The sequence below is a fragment of the Parambassis ranga genome, chromosome 19 (genome assembly GCF_900634625.1).
Source record: "Parambassis ranga chromosome 19, fParRan2.1, whole genome shotgun sequence".
Taxonomy (NCBI): domain Eukaryota; kingdom Metazoa; phylum Chordata; class Actinopteri; family Ambassidae; genus Parambassis; species Parambassis ranga.
In genome coordinates, this window is record NC_041039.1 from 12,613,682 (window position 1) to 12,639,179 (window position 25,498).

Consider the following 25,498-nt stretch of genomic DNA (forward strand, 5'->3'; position numbering starts at 1 on the left):
ACGTTTTTTAAAATGTTTATTTACAGCTTGATTAAAAAAAAACACCTTTTAGTTTCTAAAGAGCAAGTTTAGCTGTCATTCCAGCTGGAGGTTGAAAAACCTGGTGCAGTGGCTTATTGCTACAGAACTGAAACGAAACAGTGCAATAGGTATGATTAATAACATGTCCCTTACACCTGTGTAAAAACCTCACAAGGGGGAAAAAATCATAAAAAGCTACAACAAGTATAAAACAGCCACAAACCTGCATGCAACAGAGAAACCTGCTACAGCAGCAACCCTGAAATGAGGTCTTACAAAAACAGGAGACTCAAAATGTTCACACACATACAAGATATTTACATTTTTTTGGAAGGAATTTACATTATAGTTCCCTGTAGTCCACTCCCGTTGAAATATTCTGCACACTACCACTGAGCTGGACGACTCCAGGTGCCACAGCAGCTCCTGTAAAACCATCACTGATGACTGACAGTGGAGTTCATCAGTCCTGCAGTCACAGATTTAGAACCCTTCGTGAGGTCTCTCTGGAAAAGTAAAAATAGTCAAAATTACTCTTCGTTTACATCAAAAAGCTTCACCAAGTCAAGTGTGTGAATACCAAAGTCAGTGCATTCATATTGTATTACATGTAGCATTATACGTTTTAAAGAATAATTTTGTGACATCAACATTTATAACATTGAGGTAGAAAGGTTTTTTTGGTATGAAACTTTTTCAAGGATTCACAGAAGCAGCTGCATCTTTTCTTTATGACCTACTGAACTTAATAGAAGTCTGACTTTGTATTGTTGATCACTGTAAATTTCAATGTAAGCATAATAAATATACATACTACTGGTCCTAATGTATTCTTCTAGAAAACTCATTTTAATATTAAAAGATCAATATCATAACTTGAATGTGTATTTTAATCATCATTTAATCTGGTTTAAAGTAGGAGATGGTTAAAAGTTAGAGAGCTCAACTATGTATGCAACAAACCCAAGTAAAAAAAAAAGTCAACATTTCACTGGCAATGTTTTAAGGAAAATGCCAATATCTATGCAATCTGGATCTATGTACATTCACACAATGAACAGACTGCACCGAGTTAAAGAATTAGCACAAAGGGTAGCTTGAGTAATCACAGCCCTGTGTGTTTGTAGATTCTAAAAAACAACCCTCACAAGCCTGTTTAAAATAGGAATTTCAATTATCAGTCTAATCAGCAACCCTGAGTTTTACTTCGAATCATATCGGAAAGGAAATGAGTAGTACCACACATTATTTCTAAACATTTTTACATTTATTAAATGCAGTACATGGTGCTGCCTTATAGGGAGTAACACATAAATACGATTACTTTTAGGTAGATTTGTTTTTTTTTTTTTTACCTCAGTTTTGACTATATGAACTACTCAACACTTTAAAAAACATTGTGTCATCATGTTATCATCTGAACATACATTATTTGGAAGTTTTGTCTGCAGAATACATCGATTATTTTCATACAACTCCCAAGACCTGTAAACTTCCAAGAACTAAACGGATGTAAAAACCCCATTTACCGCAAATTCCGTATAGGAGCCAGCAATAGAGCTAAAGGTGAAGGTGTGATCTTGAGTGTCCTGAGACCTGAGTGTGCCACCTGGAGTGTTTTTATTAAGGTGGGAGATGTTTTCCTTGTTTCGGTCCAGTGCACGTGGTATCTTTCCATGTCCGGGTGTTCGTAGGACCTGCAACAAGACAGACTATAGTGACAACGTGTCTTTTCATTGATTTCATTTAAGACTAGTATATATTTTTGGACAAACAAGATGGACATAAAAAAATTTTTTTTTCACTTCACCCGTCAGTTTTCCACAGATTCAAGATGCAAAATTTAACAAGATTTAACCAAACAGTGTAGCTTGATTGCAAAGGCAAGCATACCTTGCTGGCTGACAGCGGCGGTTTTTGGATGGAGGACTGGCACATGGTTCCACCGAGGCCTGAACTAAGGAAGCTGTTAGGTGTGGAGATGGTCGAAATACCAGTGACCTGTGGACAAAAGAAAAAGATGGATCAATGTCTTTTACACATTCACACACAACAGATCTGACATATTAGCAGACGTCCTTTACCTTTCTCGCTTTTCCTGGTGTGGGGGTCCCTGCCATCCGTCTCTTGGAGGGTGTTCTCACTGCTGTTCCATACAGCATATCTTCTTGTGTCTGCTTAGTTTTTTTCATTTGCTATTTCAAGACAAAAAACAATTATATCAACACTTTTGTGACATGGTAGCTTTTTTTTCTTATAAATCTAAGCATTAACAAACATACTCGTTCGACTTTCTCTCTCTCTTTTTCGACGTTGTGCTGTTCCCACTGCTGCTCCACATAATCAAGAAACCTCTGTGCATTCACCAGGAACTCTTTGCCATGCTCCTGCTCCCACACATCAATCTGGGACTTAAGACTCTTCTCCAGCTAAAAAACAGATCAAGCACACACTGTCAGACAAAATGCCTCTCTAAAAACAACCATTTACCCATGAACAGAGATAATGCTTTAACACTGCCATCTGTTGACCATAACTGGTAATAACATTTAAAATGCTTTCAAATTCCTTCTTACAATCAATAACAGCTTTCATACATATTTTTTTTTTACCTTGGGTAAACTTTTCTGGAGGTCAGTTCTCTGTTTCTGCTCCTTCAGTAGATTCCCACCTCTGTTATTGAACCTTGAAGGGTCATTAGCTTTTTTCTGCAAAGAGAAGCTCAAATATGTTTTCCCACACACACGCGGGTTTCACACTAAACTCAAGAAGACAGTACTCACATCAAGTTCCAGGTACAAGGACCAGTTGTCTTGCCATTTTGTGACTCCTTCAAAAAGTTCTTTGTGGTCCTCATAATACTGCTTGAGGAATTTTACCTGATCCTCGTGCTGGTTGAGAAGATACTCAGTGAAATCATCTGTGCAGGGAAAATAACATGTTTATGTGTTATCCACTATGTGGATGTTCCAAACAAAAGGTATTCATGTCACTAAACAAGAGGTATTCACCATCCTGATATGGCACAAAAGCTTGCCGTTGTTCCTGGCTATAGAAACATTTCTCCCACAAAAGGGCAATCTCTACCCTGACGGCCTCAACGACACTTTTCATGCTCTGCATTTTCAGCACCTCCAGACGCTGGACCTCTGCCTGGAGCTGGAAACGAAGAGTGTACAGTTAGGGAGGACCAGGAAGCAATCTGTTATCTACATACTAGTGTCACTAATGACCACATAAAGTAGGCATCTTACTGCTTCAATGTTTTTCTTCTTTGACTTGACCATATGTTCCGATAAGGCTTCTCTTTCCTCTTGTGGAATCTGAAGCCTCTCCCACAGCTCCTGCATCTTAGTACGTAAACCTGAACAGTGGCGCTCATTCTCAGCCTTGCGCTCTTGTAACTGGATGAAGAAAAAGAACTCCAATAAAATACGGTGCACTCTTAAATCCCATCACATCTGATTAGCAGACATCTTGATGCAAGTAAACCCACCTGACTGAGGAGTACTTTAAGAGCAGAAATGTTGTCATTTGAGAGGCAAAACGCCTCCTCATCCTCACACATCACATCCATCTCAAAACTGGTCTCTGGGCTTTGCTCTAGATCATCCATGCAAACAATGATCTCCTTCTTGATGCTCACAAATTCATCATGACGATGCTCCTAAAAAGATCAAAGATTGATCAAAGACTGTTTATAAGTCTAATAGGAAAACATCAAATAAAAGAAGTTTAGAATGCCAGTATCACCTTCTCTTTGGTCAGACCGTCAAGATAAGCACGATACATCTCTAGCTGCTTCAGCGATGGAACTGCGTTGTGGTCAATGCCAAAGGAGGTAGTGCACATAATGTCACACAGCTCACGGTCTTTGACGATGAGCGCTTTAAGCTCTGTCATTCGTTGCTTTTTCTGCTCCTTCATCACCTCAAGACGTGTGCGGTTGTTCTTCTCCACCTGCAACATGGTGCAACCATCCTCCTCCTGTACACACATCCAAAATATTAACCCTAATTTTTTTCTTTACACATAACTAACAAAATCACCATTTTAAAAAAAAGTTTTCAAGATTGTACCTCAAAAGGCGGCAGCTGCAGTTCAGCACACAAATTCTCGAGTTCTTTGCGACAGGTCTCTATGCTTTTGAGTACCCGCTTCTTCAGCTCCTCTTCCTCAGAAATCATAAGGTCCAGCAATCCCTGCAGACAAGGAAAGGGGGTTTGTTAACTTGAATGTTGCTAAAAAAATCTTTATTACAGTGAGTGGAGTGATGTGGAGCTTACTTTAATATGCTTGTGAACATCATTCGTTCTCTCTAAGCGCTGCTCCTCTGGAATCCCTATTTCTTCCCAAATATCCTGTAACCTGACCAGTGCTCTGTTGAGGTAGGCAACAGATTCTGCTGCGTGGACTTCACTGGAAGAAAAGCAGGTTCATTAGCGGTGTGAGGTTTAAACACAGAATTTAAAAATAGTGCAGCAAATTCTCTTGGGTAGCCAAGAGCAAAGGTTGGACGCCATATTCCTTTCATCGACCGATCACGCTAATGTTAGCAAACTTGCTTGTAAGAGTGTATGGTATCATTAGATGCGTCGACAAATAATACCAGGTCGTAGGTAGCAATCAAACTAACATTTACCGTTCAAAATGACTCATTACACCATATACTGACGGCTGCTTCGACACAAAGTGTGTGCGTCTGCTCAAAGCTAACAGTTAGCTCTATCTCAAATCAACAGTTAATCTGGGCGTTTGCTAACGGAATACAAATGAATAACAACAAGTACTAACCTCACTCTCATGTCGCCGCTGTAGACAACTGAAAACTAGTGAAAACAATCTTCCCTAATTCGCAGGCGGGCTCACCACATAAAAAACTAATTAGGTTAATATCGGTGGGGCTGCAGTTGTCCGACTACCCGTTTTTTTAACTGCGTTTGAAATTCGCAACGAAAGAATGTCTGGACTCTGATTGGGCGTTTAAACTGACGTCAGGGGAAGCTGGCCTGAAGCGGAAGGGCGGTGCTGTAAACTTTGAAAATAATAATAACAATGTGAGTGACTCACTTCCACAGCTTCTCCCACATGATACAACACGCTCAAATTAATGGAATCTATCTAAATTCCCATAACCCGAACAAAGGCACTGCAAACATGCATTTTTTTTAAATAAATAAATCTGTATTACCTAATCTACTCTGTGTGTGTGTGTTATTGCATATAGTGTACTGTGTTTTTATATGTATGTATCTATAATTGTTCAATTTTCTGTTGCTTTTCTTTCAATAACTTTAAATCAATAAGATGTTAATTATTAACTAAACAGACAATGTGCACTCATACATTTTGTGCCAGAACATGTTTTGTTTTGCAGTTCATTTAAGTAATTTGTCAAAACAAATTCAGAATTATTTTATTTCTGTAAGAGAATGCAATAAAATGTGTGTTTTTTTCACCCTGACATTTAATCAGTCTCTAATTCTTGTACACAGACACACAGAGACTCAATTAGACTCTGAAAGGAAGCAGTTTATTTGGCAGTTTAACAAGTGAGCAAACAGCACAGGGCAAACACTGTGACTTGACAAATAAATAGGGGGGAAACATGACAGAACAAAATGATCTGCTAATCTACAGGCAAAACAACATTTGGGCTGGATTAGTGAATTCAGCACTTTTTAAAGACAGCTTCAGTGAGAATACTGACGTAGATACAGGTTCCTCAGCACTGCCTCACTGAACTGGTAGGTTAGCTTCTTCTTTACTTTTTTAATCTCTCCAGTTTTACCATAGTTTCTTAGAGCTCGAGCCATTTTTTGGTAGGTCATTTTTTTGCGGTTTCCTTTTTGAGTGCCCCAGTGGTTTGCCAGAGCTTCTTTGTGTTTTGTGGAGAACTGGAAGATGCCCTTGTCCTGGTCCACCCACCAGATACTCTCACTCATGTCACCGTTTCTTAGCAAGTCAAGCAAGAACTGGTACAGGCGGATTTTCTTCTTGTTGTCTGGACGATATGAGATCAGTTTAATGTCTGTGCACTGGGATCTGATATCAGTAGAAACATTGATTGAAATACTCACTAGTGTCTTTCCTGAAAGAGGAGTGGTGCTCTTCAAATTCATCCTCCCCCTCTGATACTTCCAGTGGCGGACTGACTCCTTGGCGGTCCTCCTCTGAGTAGTACTGTACCGGTGAAGCCGGAGGTGGGTACTGGTAGCACAGGGATGGGGTGCAATATGGAATCTTTAGGGAAAATATAAAGCATGTCAAAGCTGAAGTGAAAGAGAAGAGAAAGAGCTGCAGTTGTTTTTTTTTCTTTTTGGTGTTTTGCAATTACTCCCTGTGGCATTTTTGTGTAAAAAATGTCATTGTACTGAAAGAGGAAGTTGCTCTGCCGAAATAGAATTCAGTGCTCAGCAACACTACATGGTGTAGATAACATTTCAGTGAAAATACCCCAGACTGTCCTTGTTATGAGCTGTGTTTGACAAGAGAAGAAATTCAACTTTTATTTAAACCCAAATGTCTTTAATTCCAGAAAATGCACCATGTTTTATGTTAGTGGTCACAAAATGATGGGGAAAAAAAACCACACTGCTCAGAGTCACATGTGGAAGCATGTTGTATCCAGACACTTGTATGTTGACATTAAAGCTAAAATGACTTGATTTATCATGTTTCGAATTTTTAACAAATTTAACAAGAGATGTCACATTTTAGAGCAGGTCTCGTATTAGTCCTCTAGAATGCTGCTTGGAATGTTTTTTGAATATTTCATAATATATTTTTTGGTACCAGTTGATAATTTTCAGTCACACCTTTTACTTATGTAGAAAAGCTGTGTTAATACTATTAAGCTACTTTCCCATGATCCCGAGTGTCCTTTTATGGTTAAGAATAGCTGACATTAGTCCAAAACTACTATAATAATTTCTACCTACGTAGTTTTGCATCTTTGAGTCTCATCTTGATCGTCCATACACTGACTTACTTGTGGGGACAGTGGAAGAGGGGCGAGTGGAGGGTCCAGGTGAAGGTGCAGAGACTCACTGCTGTAGCGGTATGGTAGAAGCTGTTGTGGAGACACGGCTTGAAGCTCTGTGAGGTGATTCACAGGGGAATTATCAAAGTCTGGTGGCGGTGCCCGCTCAGGATGGAAGGCCCATCGATGGTCTAAACAGTAACATAATTTGCAGCTTATCAATGTGTAATGATTGATCATCTCTTTATGTTTTTAACTAGGAAATCCAGTCTTTTCACCATCATAAATATCCTCCACACTACTGAGGTATGGGTACAGCTCTGCAGGTGGTCGGTAGGTCTCTGGTTCGTTTGGAATGATTCCTTCTGAAGCCTTTAGTAGGAAAAAAGTAAAAGCTATTGTCCAGCAAAAGTCAACTTTGTAAAATTAAAGGAAAAAAGGTACCAAACAACATCTTACAGCAACACACAGACTATATTAGAACACAGTCAAATATAAAACCCAGTCTATAAAGTATAAAGTCAGACACTCACAGGTGATATGACATATCCGTCCATCATGTAAACAAGCCAGCATGAGATCTGGGTCTTGAAGTCTTGTGATAAAAGTTGACTTTTTCTTATTGCTTCACTGAGAAACACGCAATGTCGCTGAGCAGCAACAAACTGGGAACTGAAAGTGAGAAATAAGCTGGACCATACAGTCTAGGCTTATATAATCCACTTGTCAAATTCATATGATCAGCTAGTTCCTGATGGCCGAGTGTCATATTTACATGCATTTCCTGCATGTCTAAATCATGCATTGTATTTAGCATACACCCACATGTGAAAAAAAGACTTTTTATGTGTGAAGTGATGGCAGAAATTTAAAAATATTATTTACTATGCTTCAGGTCTCTCTGCTCATCTGTTCAAGTGATTTGGTTAAAGCACCCTTCATTCTATAGGCTACTTCCAAAACATCATATTTCTTATGTTGATGCTTCATAATTAAGCTGAAATTGTGCGTTAGGCAACAACACCCCAGTGTGATTTTCTCATGTAGGATTTTTACTGCACACATGAAACCAAAAGTGAAGTTTGGAATCAAGCTTGTTCCTCTTAGTTTGGCAGTATGGTTTCATTTGGGGAAGTTTTGACCATGAGAATGAAACCAGTGACTGAAATGGCTGAAGTCTTTGTGTCTGTTTGTGATCTGGACTGTGAACTAACACACAATTAAAACTGAGTCTGAGATGATTCCATCCATTTATCGATGTCACGTTGCTTAAAAGATCCACAGAATCAGCAGTACTGAGCTTTGGCTCTGAATCTGTCGGCTCTGCTGGGATGGAAATTTACCAGAAACAATCTGCTGGATGTGATGAAACCATTTCCTGTACATGTGTATACAGGCCCTGTGTGGTGTTCAGTATGGACTGTCTGTTGTCTTCTAACTTCTTAAACAAGGGCAGAATATGTGATAAAATGTTTCACCTTATGAGGATTTGGCAAATGTGTCTGTTTACAGTGCAGTCAGTGCAGGTCTGGGGCTTGTTGTGCTTTCACATATTTGCTCTGTCTCCATCTGCTGGACAGAAATGTTGGACTGACCAGTATCTAGGCTAGACTGAGTTCAGAGAGAGGCATCGAGGAGACAACCCAAATAGCGCACCCAGGCCCTAAATGTATTAATCCTCTCAGCTCAGAATTCGGCTCTTATCTAAGATGACTGACAAATCAATGAAATGATGGCTTCGTTGATTTATCAGGATTTCAGATGTCCATGTATTTCTGAATTTCCCCCACGCCTCAGACACTGACAGCACCAGCACCAGCAGCAGCAGCGAGCAGCCAGGAGCGGAGTCCTGCTGTCCCGTGGAATCATCACGGCACCGAGGCGAGATACGCATGGAACATGGCTGCTATGAGGACTTTAACCGTGGCAGGTCTGTTTTTGGCTTTGTGCGCGTTAGGGCTGATAGCTGTAGCGATCAGCACCGACAACTGGTACGAGACGGACGCAAGGAGACACCGTGAACGCTGCAAGAATTATTCAAACAAAAGAAACGACCCCGGCTACATCTACATCTCCAACAACAACCTTCCACTTCGCATGCTGCCAAAGGAGAAAAGCGCAGAGAGGAAGGGCTCTAGCGTCGGCGAAAAGCTGCTGCTGCGGGCTAAGCGGCACTTCTTGCCTCCTGCCCCGGCCATGGAGTCCCTCTGCAGTCGGCAGTTCAACTCAACCATCACTGGACTGTGGCGGAAGTGCCACCGAGAGGGATTTGACTTGGAGACAGAGGATCTGATCTTTAAAGGTTTGCTTTCCACTTTGTGTGTTTAGTGTGTTTGTGCTGTGTGTGTGTGTCTTTGTGTGTGTTTGAGGTGCTGGCGGTGGATACTTTGTGCACGAATGCGCTATCCAAGGTGCTGATGCTGCGCACAGACCCTCAAGGCCTACGCAGTAACACGGCGTACAGTTACAATGCAATCCAATCGACGTGCTGTGTTTTTTCCCCAGCACAAAAGGGCAAGCTGTAGTAACAGAAGCCTCGAGATGCGTAGCCTACAAAAAGCTACTCTACAATGGTGTGGGTGGATGAGTGGGAGGGTGGTGCTGGTGGTGGAGGGGGCTTGGGCGCTCTTTTTGGGAGGGGGTGGCAGCACAGAGCCTCTTCATCTCATCTCAGTGCTAATGTGAGACATCCTCTTTGTGTTGTTTACATTCACAGGATTGGTTCCGCGCTGCACACAGATAAAATACTACTACTCTTCATCAGCGCTGCCCAGAAATCTGCCAATCAACCTGACGAAGACAATAAGGCAGGACGAATGGCACGCGCTCCGTGAGTTATAAAACCCCCTTTTCTGTTTTTGCGTGGAGACAGTGGCCCTGTTCAACACTTGTCTCTTGTTGTGGTGCGCTTGCAGACCTCCAGAGGATGACTGCCAGCTTCATAGGCATGGCCATATCCATCATCCTGTTCGGCTGGACCATAGGCGTGCTGGGCTGCTGTCAGGAGCATGATCTGATGCAGTATGTCGCTGGACTTCTCTTCCTTATGGGAGGTAAGATGTTCTTTGCGTAAAGGGCAGTGCCCTCAGTCACCACTGAGGGGCAGTGTGGTCTCAATCAGAGGTGATGAAATTGGGGTTTCAGTCGTGTCTAACTTGTTTTTACTCCCTGACAGGGACTTGCTGTATAATCTCCCTTTGCACATGCGTGGCAGGGATCAACTTCGAACTGTCCCGCTATCCTCGCTACATGTTCGGGATACCAGAGGACATCAGCCACGGTTACGGCTGGTCCATGTTTTGCGCGTGGGGCGGACTGGGTCTGACGTTGCTGGCCGGTTTCCTGTGCACGCTCGCCCCTTCTCTTTACCCTCCACACACCCCTGTGGCGCACAAGGCCAGACAGGAGAACGGCTGTGTGTGACAGGTCGCATCACATCTAATTGACACCTGTCTAATCCTGGAAACAGTGACGAGCCCTGATCCAGAAACAGTTTCACCCATGCAGGGGGAGGGGGGGGGGGGGGGGCACGGAGCTGCTGGGAGCCTTCACACAGCTTTGGCACAGAGAAAGCACTGGCTCTCACTCACATGGAGATGACGAAGAGGTGACATTTGACTGAAGATGGATTCAGTTCCTCTGGTGCTTTTTTCCTGAATGAACCATCATTGCTTGCTCTTCAAGAGGAGAATAAAACAATTTATTCCTGTAAAACCTGCTAGTATGAAAAAAGAGAGAAAAAGATTCACTGGCAGAAGATCAATAGCACAACCTTCAAATGTTTATTGAAGATTAAACTATGGATGTGTACTGTCACATTTTGAAAAAGGGCAACTGTGTATCATTATGTACCCATTCAAAACAAGATATGTCCATGTAATTTTTTCGAATTGTATGTATGCAGATGCATTTGTGTTTATTCAAGGAAAAATATGACCATTAAGACCAAACTGTGTTTGAGGGAAATGTTTTGTTGTTCTTGAGGTTTTAACCATGTCAAAATATTTTTGAAAAATAAAACAACCATGCAAAACTGTTTCATCTCAGACATTACATAAACATCCGTGGTCCTCACATGCTCAGCGCAGGCCTGTTAATGAAGTCCAAACTTTTACAACATCATTTTACAACAGCAGCATATATATATATATATATATCCATATACATCTAATTAACATGTTGGCTTCGCTCATTTCCTAAAGTTTCTCTGCTCCTTCTGCTTTATTGTTCAAATTATAGTTATTATCTCCATATGCAGCCTAATTCTTTTGAAAGAACTCAGTCCCTAGCTGTTTTAAACCTTATTGGGCACTGGATACAATGTTTTCAGTTAATATAAGCCTTTAAAATCTACACATTCAGTAATAAAATCTTCTGGATATTCTGTCAAGCTGTTATGAAATGAATTTGCAGTAAATGTTTTTACATAATAAAACATGGTGGGTATATCTGCTGCTGGGCTTAACAATGACCCAAAACACCTGCACTGTGTTTTTAATGAGGAGACGTCCTACGTGTCCTTCATGTTCCCACATCATTAAAATGTCGTTTAATGTTGTGGGTGGTCTAATTACTTCACAGACTGCTGACTGGTTTGTAGTCTAAACGTGTATTAAATTTCACAACCTTAAAGTGCGTCCTGCATGTAAAACCACACTCTGCAAAGTGATACCAAAGCGTTATACTGTATGCTACTGACAAAAGACGGCAGATTCACAGTTACACTGGCTCCACAAAAATTCACCCTGCTTTAGTTATTTGACAGATTTATTATGGTTTTATTAATGATTTCAAATTGATTAAACTATAACTGTTTCATATATTGTGCTGTTTCTTCACTTGAAGCTGCAGCTTTCCCCCACATGTCTTCACCGGATATTGTCTTAATAATGTAGAATTAAGTATTATTAAAGTATCATTATCATCAACAAAGGCCTCCTACATGAAATCATGCCAGAAGTAGCTTGTAGTATTGGAGGTGTTATTAGTGCGGCCATACTAACAGCAGGGCTGGTAGCAATGGTAGTAACAGCTCTCCTCTTTCTAACAATAACACTTGAGAGCCGTGTTGTTTTGGGGCTTTGTGCTCAGCACAGAAAGGGGTCAAGTTATTCTCAGGTCACACTCTGGTCTACATTCTTGACCTTTCTTTCGTTGTCCTTAAAATATGCCAGTGAGGAGAATACATTCTTCCATCAGCATGCTCGGGCTTTTGAGTGCATCAGGGACCTGAATCCAATCTGCAGGAAATAAAAAAAAATGTTTTTCTATAGGAGGAATTAATGATCCTAGCCAAAGTAGACAAATTAAGATGATGGGTGTGCTGGCTTTGAGAGGTTGAGTTCTACCTTTCCTTACGCAGCGGAAATTTTACCCAAATCTTTTAATCAAATACTGTGAGCCCTGAGCAGTGCCTCTGGAAATTAGGAGCGGTATAGACGTATAGAGTTTCTATGCTCATGGAGCTCGTGCAGCTCTGGGGGTTTTCAGATGGGGCCGGTCTGCACGGAGCTGGGCTACACAGAGCTGTTTTTAAAAAGGGGTCCCTCAGGGGAAGCCGGACTGTGAGGAAAACCAGACAGAGGAAATCACACCCAGTTGCGTCCATGGCAGCCCATCTGGCTGCCTCACACTGCAGAGACATTATCTCTGTAAAAAGAAAATAAGAAGTGGGCACGCTTATGGCAGTTACTTTGTGGTTGTTGCAGACGTTGGCTGGAACAAGCGCATTTTAAACAGCAGTTAAAGAGAGAGGGGGAGATTGCTACCAAAAGCATTGAAAATATTAAAAGCAAAGCACTGCAAATTAAAACAGCCTGACAGATTGGTTTGTGTGACCCTGGAGGCAAACGTTAATGTCTTTTCAGGAATTCAAAACAACTTTGCTCCCATAAACAGGGCGTGTTGTAGAGCAGCACAGAGAGCAAAGTGGAATGCTTTGACAGAGAAATGTGTTGATTATCTAAAACAGAATAACTTTACATATCAACTCTGTAGATCGTGACAGACAAAAGAGTAGAGGGTGACGACAGCGGCAACCCTTCAAACAAACATATTTAATACTGATGACTACCAGATGGAGGTGGGAGGCAGTGACAGACTTCAGACGCCAATTAACCACGGCCACTTGAAGGGACGCTCATGTCTGCCACTCGTAGTGCGAACAACAAACAGGATGACGTAAAGATGTGACAGAAAGAGGAGGAAGAGGGTCACTCTACAATGAAACTGTTTATACAAACCTTCAAAGGATGGAGGAGAGTTTACAACACTGTCAACTCAGCATAGTGAAGAATATTTGGCTGAAAAAATCTGAGGATATGCAATGAATATTTATTTGATTCAATAACTTTAAACTGTAAACATAGTTTAAATCAAATCAAAACAAAAATAACAGTTTTTAATTTAAATGAAAGACAATAAAACCATTAAAAGGACTTTTTTTTTTACTTTCTCCCCTCCTCTGAGGTGGCAGAGACTGGCTCCCTGGAGACATAATTTATTCCCACATTTCCTTTTTTCTCTCTTCTGACTCAGAGGAATGTGTTGATATTTTAGTTCAAGCTCCCTTTAGTGACACAGCCCCAAGGAATGGGAACAACCAAAGGTCAGAGCATTTCAAATGCTTAAAAAGACACTGAACTCTTCTCTTGTTTGAAGGGTCATTTCTCCTTTACACACACACACACACACACACACACACACACACACACACACACACACACACACACACACACACTAGGCTGCCACTAAAAGTCAACATTAAGATACTCGGTCTTCAGCCGGCTCAGTCTGGTACCGTGACTGCGGATGATGAGAGACAGCAGCTCATGTTTATCTTTAAGGCCCAGCGAGATGTCGGTAGTTTCCCTCAGAGCGCCCCTGATGTCACTCACTTGTTTCACTGCATAGCTGTTCAGCTGCTGCTCCTCTCTCAGCTCGGTCTCTTGACTTTGTTTAAACTTCACCTCCAGCTCCAGCAGAGACTTGTCCACACTTGAAAAGGCCTCGCTGATCTGAGAAAGCTCCCGCTGGAGGAACTTTCCGTAGCTTTCCTCTCCGTCTAGGTCGTGCGCAACGGTCCGGCCGATGCTCTCGAGTAGCCGCGCCGCGTCCTCCGCCTGGAGCTTGGTGATGACGAAGTCGTCCCGCACCACGGAGTCGCTGTCCTCTGACGCCCCGCATGGATACACGTCGGAGAATTTAAACAGCATCTGGCACTGCTCGGGGTCTTCTGTCTCGTCGTAATCGCCATCCGGGACAAAGAAGTGATGGAAGGTGCCATTGGAGATCTCCGGCTGCAGGGGCCCGGTGTAGACTGCTGAGGAAACGGGCAAAGATGAGACTATGATGAGCAGGAGTGGGACGGGATCCATCATGCACCTCCTCTCTTTCTTTGGCGAACAGCATCTGGACTGGCAGCCGGATCCGGCGCGTAGTTTTCATCTCGACTCATATTACACAGTCCCCCGTCACCTAAAAGGCACAGACAGCCTGTTGAGTCAGAGGGGCCCCTGGTGGCCCCTGATCACCACAGTGTTTGCTTTCCAACAAAAGGCCGTTTATGTCTAAGCAAAGATGACTTGAGACACATTCCACATAAAACATCAGTTACAGAAAATTACTGCAAAATTATTTCATCAACCAGTGGCTGCTTTCTGCTTTACAATAGAACTGACATTTATCCAAAATTTAAGTTTCTAATTAGTCCTGACAAATGATAAAATAATCAAAGTACCCATCTGTTGCAAAAAAAGTACACATGGAGCAGCTGGAGTGAGGTCTCTGACAGATTTAGCAGCCGATGCATGACTGTGAGAGTGTAGTTATCTTCAGTCAGGTGATTACATTATTGCACAGAGGGAAGGTCCCCTGGGCCACCATCCTCTTTACTGCACATCCTGTCTTGGATAATTACATCATCACAGGGTGGTCTCAGATATGGTGTCAGCAATACTCACAAAAACTGGAAACATATGGAGAGCTGTAAACACAGGGCTGAAAGGTCCGGTTTCTGCTTCTCTTGTTTGATCCATCCATCCATGATCCATACAGTATCTGGAGCTGCAGGATTGTGGAGAAAATACAGCAGATTTATTCACACAGAAAAAACAAGCAGATGCTAAAAAATGCTATAAAAGTCTCAGAGACCAGTGTTTAGCAGGTGTGCTGTTACTTAACTCACCTTTTTCAGCTAAGACCAGGTCGGAGGATAAAAAGAGGCGTACGAAGGTTGTCAGCTGGAAGGAAACAAGTCAGAAGAGCGAACAAAAGAAACAGAAAGAGATCAGCAAGCAGCCAGACACGAACAGAAAACAGGCTGGTACAAAGACAGTAGAAAATGTGGGCAGATAAAAATACCCAGCCTGCTGGGCACTGAGGCAAGGAGAAGATCAAATGATGTCAATAGGTGACACACAGGAGGGACAAATGCAGCACATTGGCGCTTTAATTCTTTTCCACAAACAATAGCTCAGTTCAAGCTAACTGTATGACTAAACTTGTGTGCAACACAGTCTCCTAAAGGCTTAACACAGGGGAGGTCCTGTAAAACTGATGCTCTCTGCTGGCCGACCTATCACTTGATGCAAAGTGCCTGTTGTTTTGCTATTATTTTTAAAGCCTGTGTCCTGACTCAGTTTGTTGTCTGGGTCATCAAGGGGTCAGCAATTAACACAGATGGCGTCACTGCATCTGTGCCACTGCTGTATAAGGAGTCCATGTAACATAAGTGAGAAGATTTGCACAGAACAGCTCTGTGTTGTCACAGCAGAAAAAAGAGACCACTGTTATACTTCTGAACACAGTGTTGAATGAAGGATATGAGCAGAGACAGCTTGAGGCATCCTGGCATGCAGGCACTCTCTGTTTCCTCTTAAGTCACACACCTGAATAAATACAGTGTCTCTCAGCATAAACACTGATTGAGTAAACTGACTGGCGGAGCGGGATTCTGCAGGACAAAAAGCTGCCTGAAAGCAGATGTAGCAACACATGTAACAACAAATATAATTTAGTGGAGTTGGAAGGGATGTGCTTGTTGATCCTCTGTTGTGTAATGTGTGTGTGTGTGTGTTTGTAGTGTAGTGTAGTTTGGACAGATGCCTCTCAGATGGCGATGGGTTTCCTCACAGTACTGATCAGAGGTCGAGGGCCTGCAGGCTGTGTGGGAGGCTGCAGCAGAGACAGAGCTGATTCACAGTCTCACAGTGAATGATAATGGCTTCATCCTCACATGTCAATCATAAGAACAATTTAGATCCCATTTTCATATAAAGGATGTTATCCAGCAGAAACCGCAAACAACAACCTCAGCCATCCAAACATCAGTTTAGGGAGAGAGAGAGGGTGAGTTCTGCTCGACCCTCTGACGAGCGAGTCCTAGCAGCAATAGAGAAAAGTCATTTTCTGTATAGATAGGGGACATGAATTTAGATTGGAAATATCTGGAACAAACATTTGTCTTTAAATATTTCATTTATCATGCTGCAGTACTTTCAGTTAGCAAAATGCAAACGTCAGCATGCAGTGCAGGAAAACAGAGCATGTGGAAGGAGTGAGAGAGTCAAGGAGTGCTTTTATAGATAATACAGATTTTGTTGGCCACAGTTATCATGTAGTAAAAGGCGGACATAGTGACATGCACAGTGCACAGTGTATCCTCTGCCTCACTGTTCCTCTTGTGTTTGCAAGAATGGAGATGAAGTCATTGTTCCACTGTCAAAAGCCTCAATAGAGCATTTTGTCCCTGTCTTCCTCAATCCACAGCATTATAATCAGCCAGAGTCTGTTTTGCTCTCTCTTCCTACACACATGACACACAACTGAATGAAGACACTTTCATAGCCGACACACTCACCTCTCTGTACAAGCAACAAGGTCGCACACCCTCCCAGAACATGAGAGCTAGAAATAATGAGTCTGCTGGAATGGGACTCAATGAAAGGTCACAACTGTATAAAGTGCAAATGTGAGTTTTTCATAATGCCCCCGATAGCATTAAGTGGAGAGATGAAATGTGACCTCTGCTCTCGACTTTGACTCCAACACTCTGAAGTGTCTCCACAGGCTGGAGTCTGCTTCTCCACCAACTCTGATTATGCAGAAACAACATGTTTGTCTTCACTAATCAGTTGCAGATAAAGTCAGGGGTGAACACATGTTTCTTGTTAAATCTCTCAGTTTGATTGTCACTTTTCAGGACTCTGTCCTTCAGCCGAGGAGGCACTGCTCTTTGTTCTTTTATAAAGCTACCAGGTTTTATTTATACAATTACTCCTTTCTACAAAGTCTGCCGTGTAAACCTGGCTGTGGACTTTGTGGCATTGGGTATAATCATCTAGCACAGAAAGAGAAAAATTGCCTAATGTTATTTTCAGATTAATCCTTACTGCAGTGCACAGACATAAACCAGCCAGAGGCAGGCTGAGGTTGCCAGGCAGATGCAATATATCAGATGTTTGCATGAGAATATTTTGTAATAATTTGCATAAGCAAGTGCAAATAAAGCTTTATTATATGCACTATATAAGACTAACTATGACTATAGCACAATAATGATAGAAAAGAATAATAAGAAACAGGGTGATCTTAGCTGACAACAGTCTCTATGAGTCATCCTGCAGAATAGCAGGCATCAGTTGTTTCACCCATCCGGCTCTGCAGAGCAAATTGAAGCTGCTGCTTCTCGGTTCAGATGGCTTTACTCAGGTCAACTCATCTGTCGCTGCTGTTACTCACGCTTCATGTCTGATCCTCACCCCTCTTTCACCCAGCTCGGCATTTTACCACCAGGCCTGCTGCATCACTATCTTCACCAGGTGCTTTGTTAAATGCATTATTTATATGCTGCATAGTCCTTTAGAGGACCATGTAATAGGCAGATCTTATATGTAGTTGTTAGATTCATATGTTGTCATTGCATGTTGTGGCTGATGCACCTGGCAGAGTCAGAGTCTGCAAAAGGAGGGTGGTTATATTGATGGGGATGCTTGGATTTGGGTGCTCCGTTGGCCCCTTGTTCTTTATGTCTTGTTGCAGCATTAAAACTAATTGGTATGATTTTAATAAATGTTATTTCAGTTAAAACAGATGTTACAGGAGAATCTTCTTCCATCTACAATAAGTTTCACCACTCCCATTCACCACATGATGTATAATAATGACTGGCTCCATAAACACCTCCCCCTGAAACACGTTCCTACATTTCTTTGCATATTATGATTTGTGGAGGTCTGTGCTGTGACTTCTTTGTCCCCTGCTGGTCATCCTCTGCTCCCTGTTGGATTTACGACCACAGCCACAGTGGGACAATGTGATTACCTCACTAACCTGCACTGTAAATCTGTGCTGTGTGAATAACATACGTCACATGGAGGTGCTCAGGGAGACCAGGCATTAATGTCTGGAGTCTGTCTGAGTGGGAAGGTGGTTAAAATCACTGATATACGAGTCTGTGGCTGGAATAGTGTCTGGGCTGAAAAAGTGCTCTGTGCTTCTGTTTTTGTGGTAAATAAAAATACAGGTTTTACTGTGGTGCCCTGCAGAATGCCACTATGGTGCAGCCATGTGCAACGTGAGCTGGAGAATCTTTTTTAAAACACACACAATTATGCAAACAGTTTAAAAAGCTTGTGTTTTAACATGTCTCTGTTCCATTATACTTGTCGTTTAATGGCATCTTTTTGCATGTATTTCTACATTTGTAATGTCTTCAGCAGTTTTAGGGACACAACATCTTCTGCTCTATACACATACACACATATAGAGCATATATATGTGTGATATTGCCATTTATTGCCATACCACAGCTTTTCAGGCCTGTCTGGTCATTAAAGAGGCAAAAAGGAAATATCTCAGTGTGGGTGTCAGGACAGAGAAAATATTAAACATATGAAACGTCTGTCACCAGAACTCAAAGTAAACCAAATCTGTGCAAGATTCTTCTGCAGTGTTTAGGCTTCACTGTAATAAATGAAGGCATGTGTTAACCGACGCGACGCGAACGGAAAAGCAGTTAGAGGTGAAGGCTGAGCAGCAGCAGCAACACAGCGGTGGGAAAATCCTACAATCCTCAAATAGTGGGTTTGTTTTAGAAATACAGTCCTTTTAACAATATGTTATATGAACTGCTCTCTGGCAAGGAGGTTTGTGGTTTGTGATGATAGTAAGGGAGGGGGAAAAAAGGAAAACGCTGCAGTTTTAGTGTTGCAGATGGAATCAGCAGTTTTTTTTTTTCTTCTTTTTTTTGGCAAAAACAACAAGTGCAGATTTGATTTAAAAGATACAATCCATGATTTATTACAGAAAAAAGTGATATCCAAATGATTTTATTTTACATAATTTTTTTATACATTTCAGTATGTTTTTACATGTAAACAGGAACAAAGTAAACAATGCTATTGATACACTTTGTCACATCATCCTATTGTACAGTTAAATCTATGGGCTTAACGTCACTGTGCTTTCACAACAAGTACATCATTGCTCAAGCACAATTCTATTAGAGGCGTAGCATAGGACAGAAAGCTTAATCCCCCTCTAGACTGCTATATTTTCAGAGATGTGCAAGGTCACGCTATTATTACTTATTATACAATACCCATTTTGTGCTATTGCCAACAGCAGAAGGCATTTGAGAAACACCTTTCCACCCTTGTGCAGCATTTGAATTTAGTGAGGAGGTGAAGAGATGAAAAAAAAAAATAAGCCAGCTGGACAAGTTAGACATCCAAGGTCGTGTAATTACTCATTCATAAAATTGCCCCATTTTCCTTTTACAGGTTAAACACTTCAGCTGATAGGGGGGTAAACTTAATCATTCCCAGATGAAAAAGTCCAGGACACATTATGTTAGTTCACTCTGTAGCTGTTGCTATTTAGAAAATACTCTAACAGTATAAAATCCTGCCACATCAAGAAGCATATGATGGACCTCCAGAAAAAGCTGATCAACGCTGGAATAAAGAGGTGATATGTTTAGGACGACTTTACAGAAGTTAACACCTGCTTTGAGCAGAGCTAAGTCATGCATACTCTACAGTACAGATGTACCAGTACATTTTTATGTATGTCTGCATCTTTTTAAAAAAAAACCTCACTCGAGGATAACAGCATGCATAGATTTTCAGTGTTCACATAGCAGGGAAGTTTTTTTCCTAAGATTTGAAAGCACACATCTCTCTCCTGTGAATGATGTTGTTGGGTTGAAAATGACCAGAAAGCTTCAATAGGTTCTCCACAAGGAAATGTATCACTGTATTCCAATCTGCTCTAAAATACTGAATGTGCCATAACACATGCTATTTGTTTTTTACTGTGAGTGTGCATTACAGTCATGCAAAAGCACTGCTGTGCAAAAATATATATCTAAAAAAGCAGGACTGCGTCTTAGAAAATATGATAAAAAGTCAAACATTCAGAGGACACCTGAGAAATGTGGACGTTACTTTGTCTATCTGTGGGTGAGGACAGGTGAGTGGACAGCACAAAGTAAAAAGTAAATATATATAAATTAAAAAAAATGTACACGTCATATCAAAAGAAGACCATAAATAATGTGCAATTCTTGTAAAATGAAAAGTTTCAGGGATGGTTGGAGCTTTCACTTCTACCATCATGTCCTTAATGTAACTTTTACTGCAGCATCAACAGTAAAGTCCTCATCAGCAACCAAAACACACTCTGTTCACTCCACACAAACACACACACACACTACGACTCTCCAGCTCTGCATGAATGAAACAGGAAATGATTCTGACTCAGTCTCACAGATGGACGTATTCATGATGACGTAGTCATGATGCCTGTTTTCCTGAGTTCATTGCTGCTCTAATCCATGACATCAGAACTGACCACAATAATAAAGGCAATGTCATGACTCTGCATTTAATGAAACTTCCTCCATTGATAAAATTCTGAAAGCAGCTGAAACCGTGTCTGTCTTGAATAAAGGACCGCGTGTGTTGTGAGTGGGGAACAGTGGATGGATGTTCTTTGCAAACTGAACATCCAAGCCACAGGTATTTCTAAGTGATCCAAGCTTCAACCACGCTCCAGGGCTTCCAAAAGCAAAATGAAAAACAGACCGCCAAGGCAGAACGGAAGAACAGATTTGTGGATCCTGCATGCAAGTGTATACATTGTTCCTGACAGGAGTCGCATTACAAACGTATACGCTAGCTGAGACCCAAGTAGGTACTGTGGTATGACTCAAATCCAAAACAAACCCTCAGTTTCAGGAGAGTTCAGGGAGTTTACAGCAGATCGGACGACAGGACGAGGAGAGAGAGAATAATATTTAAAAAAGAGAGCGCACGTGCTGAACAACACAGGCACACGTGATGTTGGTGACACAATTGTGGTGTGCAATCATATTGTTACACTGTAGGCACAATCAAGCTGCATTAAGCTCACATTTCCTCAACTCAAAGACAGTCAAGCTCAGCAGTAGCACAAAGAATAATACTGTGTACAGACACATGTGAACCAGGCATCAAGACAGGGACTGTCTATAAAAAGGTACAAAACAGCATTACCATGCACTTTATACTCTCATATGTTCTGAATGAATCCTCCACAATGAACTCTGTTGTTTTCATTGATTTTTTTTCTTCGAGGTTCATGAAATGTCCGCAACTATTAATCGGCATGCTTCATTGGCAATATACAGTTACTTTGTTAGAGCGGTGTCAGTTTTATTTGGTAGCCATGTCACTAGAATCACTGTTGCAACAAGGAAATGCTAAGCGCCACTGCAGCTCTGTCATACACGGTGATAGAAGTGGCTCTGCTGATGCTCACAGGAGGAAAGAAAAACACGGCCATACTGTTAGACTGCAAGCGGAGTGCTAGCTGCCACACAGAGAGAGGGAGTGCAGGTGAACAGTTGTGATCTGCATAGTAAACATTACAATTGCAAAGTTTGTTCCCACTGAAACCATGACACAGCACAGACCCAAGGGCGACCTGCTGGATGGAGGCAGGTGGAGGGGATTAGGGCAGGGCAGAAAGGGTCCGAAGCCTGAAACCAGGATATGGAACAGATGGCGAGGGAGTGGTCAGAGCCTGAAGCCAGACAGGTTTGAGGGAAGAATCTGGTTACTCAAGAGGGGTGTCTTTGGTGTACAGAATCAGCCGAGGGAAGCTAGACTCTCAAAGCTAAAATACATAGATCAGCAGGCGAGGGAGGTGGTGCCTGTGAGCTGAGGGCTGTGCAGAGTGTAGTTGAGACATGCCGGGTGAGGGGGGTTAATCTAAGGCCACTCATGGTGATAACGCCTTCCGTTCTTCTTTCTCTCCTTCTGTAGATGCTCCAGTTCTGCTTCATACATCATCTCCTGCATCAGGTATTTTTCCCGCCTCATACGATCGCAGAGATCCTTCGGCATGTCCGGAATAAGGTATGCAATGAAGGACTTGATCCCAAACACTAGGTGCTGGAGAAGGCATCAATCATTTATGAGTAACCATGCAGAGAACTCACATGTTTCAGTTGCTACAGTTTTTGCTGCATAATTCATTAAGCAGGTAAAAGTAAGCAATGAGTTGAGCATGCACCGCAATAAAGAATGTACTCAAGACTTTGGGCACACCTTCTCATTCAATGGCTTTTCTTCATTGTTATCATTTTCTGTATTATGCATTAATACTGAAGACATCAGAACTGTGAGGGAACATGTATGTTTTGCTCTGGTGACAGATAAAGTGGCCAAACTCATCCCAAACCATCTCAGTTGGGTTTGCAGCACTATCACTCATCCTGGTCAAATAGTCATAGTCACCATCACAGTGTAGAAAGCATCTGCTCACCTTTTCCGCCTCTGAATGGACATGGTGGGTGGGACCAAAATATTTAATGTGGGCTCATCAGACCAAAGTACATATATCCACTAGTCAAATGTCCCTTCCTTGTGTTTCTTGGGCCAAGCAATTCTCTCATTGTTCGTCTTCAGTCCTGGCTTCACTGTACCAATTCAGGAAGGCCTTTCCTACAGTTGTCCTTATGACAGCCAGTTTCTTCAGAGCATTTAATGGTTTTCGCAGCTGCACTTGAAATCTTATGAGCTACCTGACCTTCAGGTCTTAAAATATGTTAAAAATATGTTTCTCTTCACTTAGCAGAGTGGTTCTTGCCTTAATATGGATTTGAACAGAAGCTTAATAGGGCTATCGACTGTAGAAAACTGTGTACCATCCTTAACTCTGATGGTGTCAAACACAGTAAGAAGCTGTGGATGAAGATTCTCAGTAATCCAGGTCATGATACATAGAGAAGATTGAAGCAAGGCGTCTGGACTTGTAAAGTTTTCTTGAAGACGTTTTCGCTGCTCATCCAAGCAGCTTCATCAGTTCTAACTGTTTGGTGGGGAAACAACACCTTGCTTCAATCTTCTCTGCGTATTATGAAGGCGTTCACCTCATGAGAGTGCCAAGAGCGTGCAAAGCTGTCATCAAAGTAAAAGGTGGCTAATCTGAACATAAAACATATTCTGGTTTGTTTTGACACTTTTCTCTTGACTACATAATTCCCTACATGTTTTGACACAGTGTTAATGTTTTCAGTATTAATCTACAAAATATATGAAGTAATAGAAATTAAGAAAAATCATAGACTGAGAAAATGTGTTCAAACTTTTGACTTGAGTCCATTCTGAGGGCAGGTAACAGGAAAAAACAGTGTCTATTTTTTTTTTTTAAATGGGATCACACATTTTACTTTGTATTCTGTTCACTTGAAATGGTAGAAATGTCTTCTTGTTCAGGAGCATGATTTAATTAAACCATGAAAATCATCTGAATCAAGGATTTGAGGTTTTAATTTTACAGTGGTACCATATTTATGAATAAAAATATATAATCTGACTTAAAGTGGCATACTGACAGGGGATTTGATTTAAACATGCAAAGGAGAAATGAACAGTGTTGACAGACCTCGAAGACGATGATGAATGCCAGCCTGGCAGCCAAGACGTGCCAAAACTGCAGGGTGAATTCATACGGCACTAAGCTCCACGGCGGTGCTCTGTAGTCTCTGTACCTGCAAAGGTCGCCGCTCTCCAGCTCAGACACAGACAGGCTGCTGTTTACATAGCCTTGCAAACACCTGAGGGGGTGAAAGGAAAGAAGATATCGCACTAACACAAGTCACTCTCCTGGGTGTACATATATTTCAAGCTTTATTTGAAAACGCTTACTTATCCTCATGGTGTTGTGTGTTGTTAGCACACGGGCCGTATTTGAAGGCATAAACAAAGCGGGGGATGTAGTCTGAGGTTATGGCAATAACGAAGGCGTTGGTGATGACTGCAAGCACACCGATGCCTTCGAGAATCCCATGCCAGATACCTGTCACACAAAACAGAGGAAAATAAACACTCTGCAATACTTAATACAGATTAAACATGATGGCTTAAATCTGGATGCCAATCTGCTGCGATGTCTCTTTCTGACGTTAAGCACATTTTTATTGTGTATTGTTTTCTTTGCTTCACTGTTTTCTTTATATTCTTTCAGAATACAATGATTTAAATGTTCTACAAGCATCAGCTTAAAAGTACAAAGAAGCTTTGCTTTTTGATTCTGTGCAAGTGGCACATAATGTGTTCATTACAACTGAGGATTCTCTAAATATTTCAGGGTGGATTCTTTCTTTAATTACAGGGCAGCATTCCACATGAAGGACTTGGTCATATATTATAAGGTAGCTGAAGACTGGTGTTTGTGATGGGGAGGGGAAGAGAGGTGCAGCATATGGCAGGACAGCTGTCTATGATATGGTAACATATCCAGCTTCATTGGATGGAGAGCCTGTTAGTTGAAAAAAAGTAGATCTGATCCAAAAATAAAAACAGGCATGGTGGGAGTTACACAACAATGACACACAAACAGGCTTCACCTATATCTGTGGCTCTGGCAGGCATGGGTCTCCTCCATTGAGTGACAAACTTGTAGGCATCAAGGCGAATCTCAATAATGTTGTTGAGCAGAGCGAGGAGGGGAGCCAGCGGAAACGCAGCTACAAAGATGGTGGTGAAGCCGAACTGGAGAACTGCAAAGAACAGAACCACTACATCAGCACAAATAAGGGTGGAGATGGTTCAGCCATTTTAAAGAAATGTTGTGTTTTACCCATTTCTAGGTATTCATCCACAAGTCCATGGGCATTCATCGGCTGCAGGTTCCAGTCTCTGTCCCACTGTGGAAGCTGGGTTTTATTCTCCACATTCTGCCCTCCACCACCTCCTTTCTTTATCTTCCTACGAGACCACCAGTTCTGCAGCAAACTGAAAAAAAATAGGAAGCAGCTAACTGTCAACTCAAAGCAATTATTTCTGACAATTCAATGAGCACTGCAGAACTATTTACTAAGCCCCACACAAGAGGATTTGATGTGTCTCTGCAGGAGAAAATCCTTTCGTATGTTAACGAGCTAAAGAACAAATAAAGAAAGAAAACTGTACAAAATTTACAGCTTTATGGTGTTTGTAGGAGTTC

General features: G+C 41.7%; 5 protein-coding genes across 6 annotated transcripts in view; 1 reads left to right on the top strand and 4 right to left on the bottom strand.

Moving 5' to 3' along the window:
• Position 1: 1 nt before the first annotated feature.
• Positions 2-4,963, bottom strand: LOC114451422 (protein regulator of cytokinesis 1-like). Its single transcript, XM_028430016.1, has 14 exons — positions 4,816-4,963; positions 4,308-4,440; positions 4,101-4,223; positions 3,775-4,008; positions 3,518-3,688; positions 3,276-3,425; positions 3,033-3,180; positions 2,805-2,941; positions 2,634-2,729; positions 2,304-2,450; positions 2,106-2,216; positions 1,915-2,022; positions 1,551-1,718; positions 2-527 (listed from the first exon to the last, which is right to left on the bottom strand). Exons 1-14 carry the CDS (start codon positions 4,824-4,826, stop codon positions 459-461), a joined length of 1,806 nt encoding a protein of 601 aa, XP_028285817.1. The 5' UTR covers positions 4,827-4,963; the 3' UTR covers positions 2-458.
• A 569-nt stretch (positions 4,964-5,532) lies between these two features.
• On the bottom strand, positions 5,533-7,670 carry LOC114451454 (transcription factor PU.1-like). The gene is made up of 5 exons (XM_028430058.1): positions 7,537-7,670; positions 7,282-7,375; positions 7,013-7,194; positions 6,102-6,264; positions 5,533-6,025 (listed from the first exon to the last, which is right to left on the bottom strand). The coding sequence occupies exons 1-5, from the start codon at positions 7,561-7,563 to the stop codon at positions 5,715-5,717; spliced, it is 777 nt and encodes a 258-aa protein (XP_028285859.1). The 5' UTR covers positions 7,564-7,670; the 3' UTR covers positions 5,533-5,714.
• Positions 5,630-11,092, top strand: LOC114451450 (transmembrane protein 178B-like). Of its 2 annotated transcripts, none has more exons than XM_028430053.1 (5): positions 5,630-5,768; positions 8,801-9,305; positions 9,720-9,833; positions 9,919-10,056; positions 10,179-11,092. In XM_028430053.1, exons 2-5 carry the CDS (start codon positions 8,903-8,905, stop codon positions 10,424-10,426), a joined length of 903 nt encoding a protein of 300 aa, XP_028285854.1. In that variant the 5' UTR covers positions 5,630-5,768; positions 8,801-8,902; the 3' UTR covers positions 10,427-11,092. The 2 variants fall into 2 exon arrangements, with proteins under 2 accessions (XP_028285854.1, XP_028285855.1); XM_028430054.1 differs by lacking the exon at positions 5,630-5,768 and adding an exon at positions 7,718-8,672 and having other exon boundaries at positions 10,179-10,426.
• Positions 11,093-13,221: 2,129 nt separating this feature from the next.
• Positions 13,222-14,807, bottom strand: LOC114451459 (fin bud initiation factor-like). Its single transcript, XM_028430062.1, has 2 exons — positions 14,742-14,807; positions 13,222-14,479 (listed from the first exon to the last, which is right to left on the bottom strand). Exon 2 carries the CDS (start codon positions 14,380-14,382, stop codon positions 13,753-13,755), a length of 630 nt encoding a protein of 209 aa, XP_028285863.1. The 5' UTR covers positions 14,383-14,479; positions 14,742-14,807; the 3' UTR covers positions 13,222-13,752.
• A 4,773-nt stretch (positions 14,808-19,580) lies between these two features.
• ano3 (anoctamin 3) overlaps positions 19,581-25,498 on the bottom strand; it is a 29,463-nt gene continuing 23,545 nt past the window's right edge. Inside the window, exons 21-25 of the mRNA XM_028430082.1 lie at positions 25,133-25,287; positions 24,900-25,052; positions 24,199-24,349; positions 23,936-24,107; positions 19,581-22,440 (exon numbers count right to left, since the gene is read on the bottom strand). Coding sequence (XP_028285883.1) covers positions 22,258-22,440; positions 23,936-24,107; positions 24,199-24,349; positions 24,900-25,052; positions 25,133-25,287 — 814 coding nt within the window. The 3' untranslated portion in view covers positions 19,581-22,257. The remainder of the gene's footprint in view (positions 22,441-23,935; positions 24,108-24,198; positions 24,350-24,899; positions 25,053-25,132; positions 25,288-25,498) is intronic.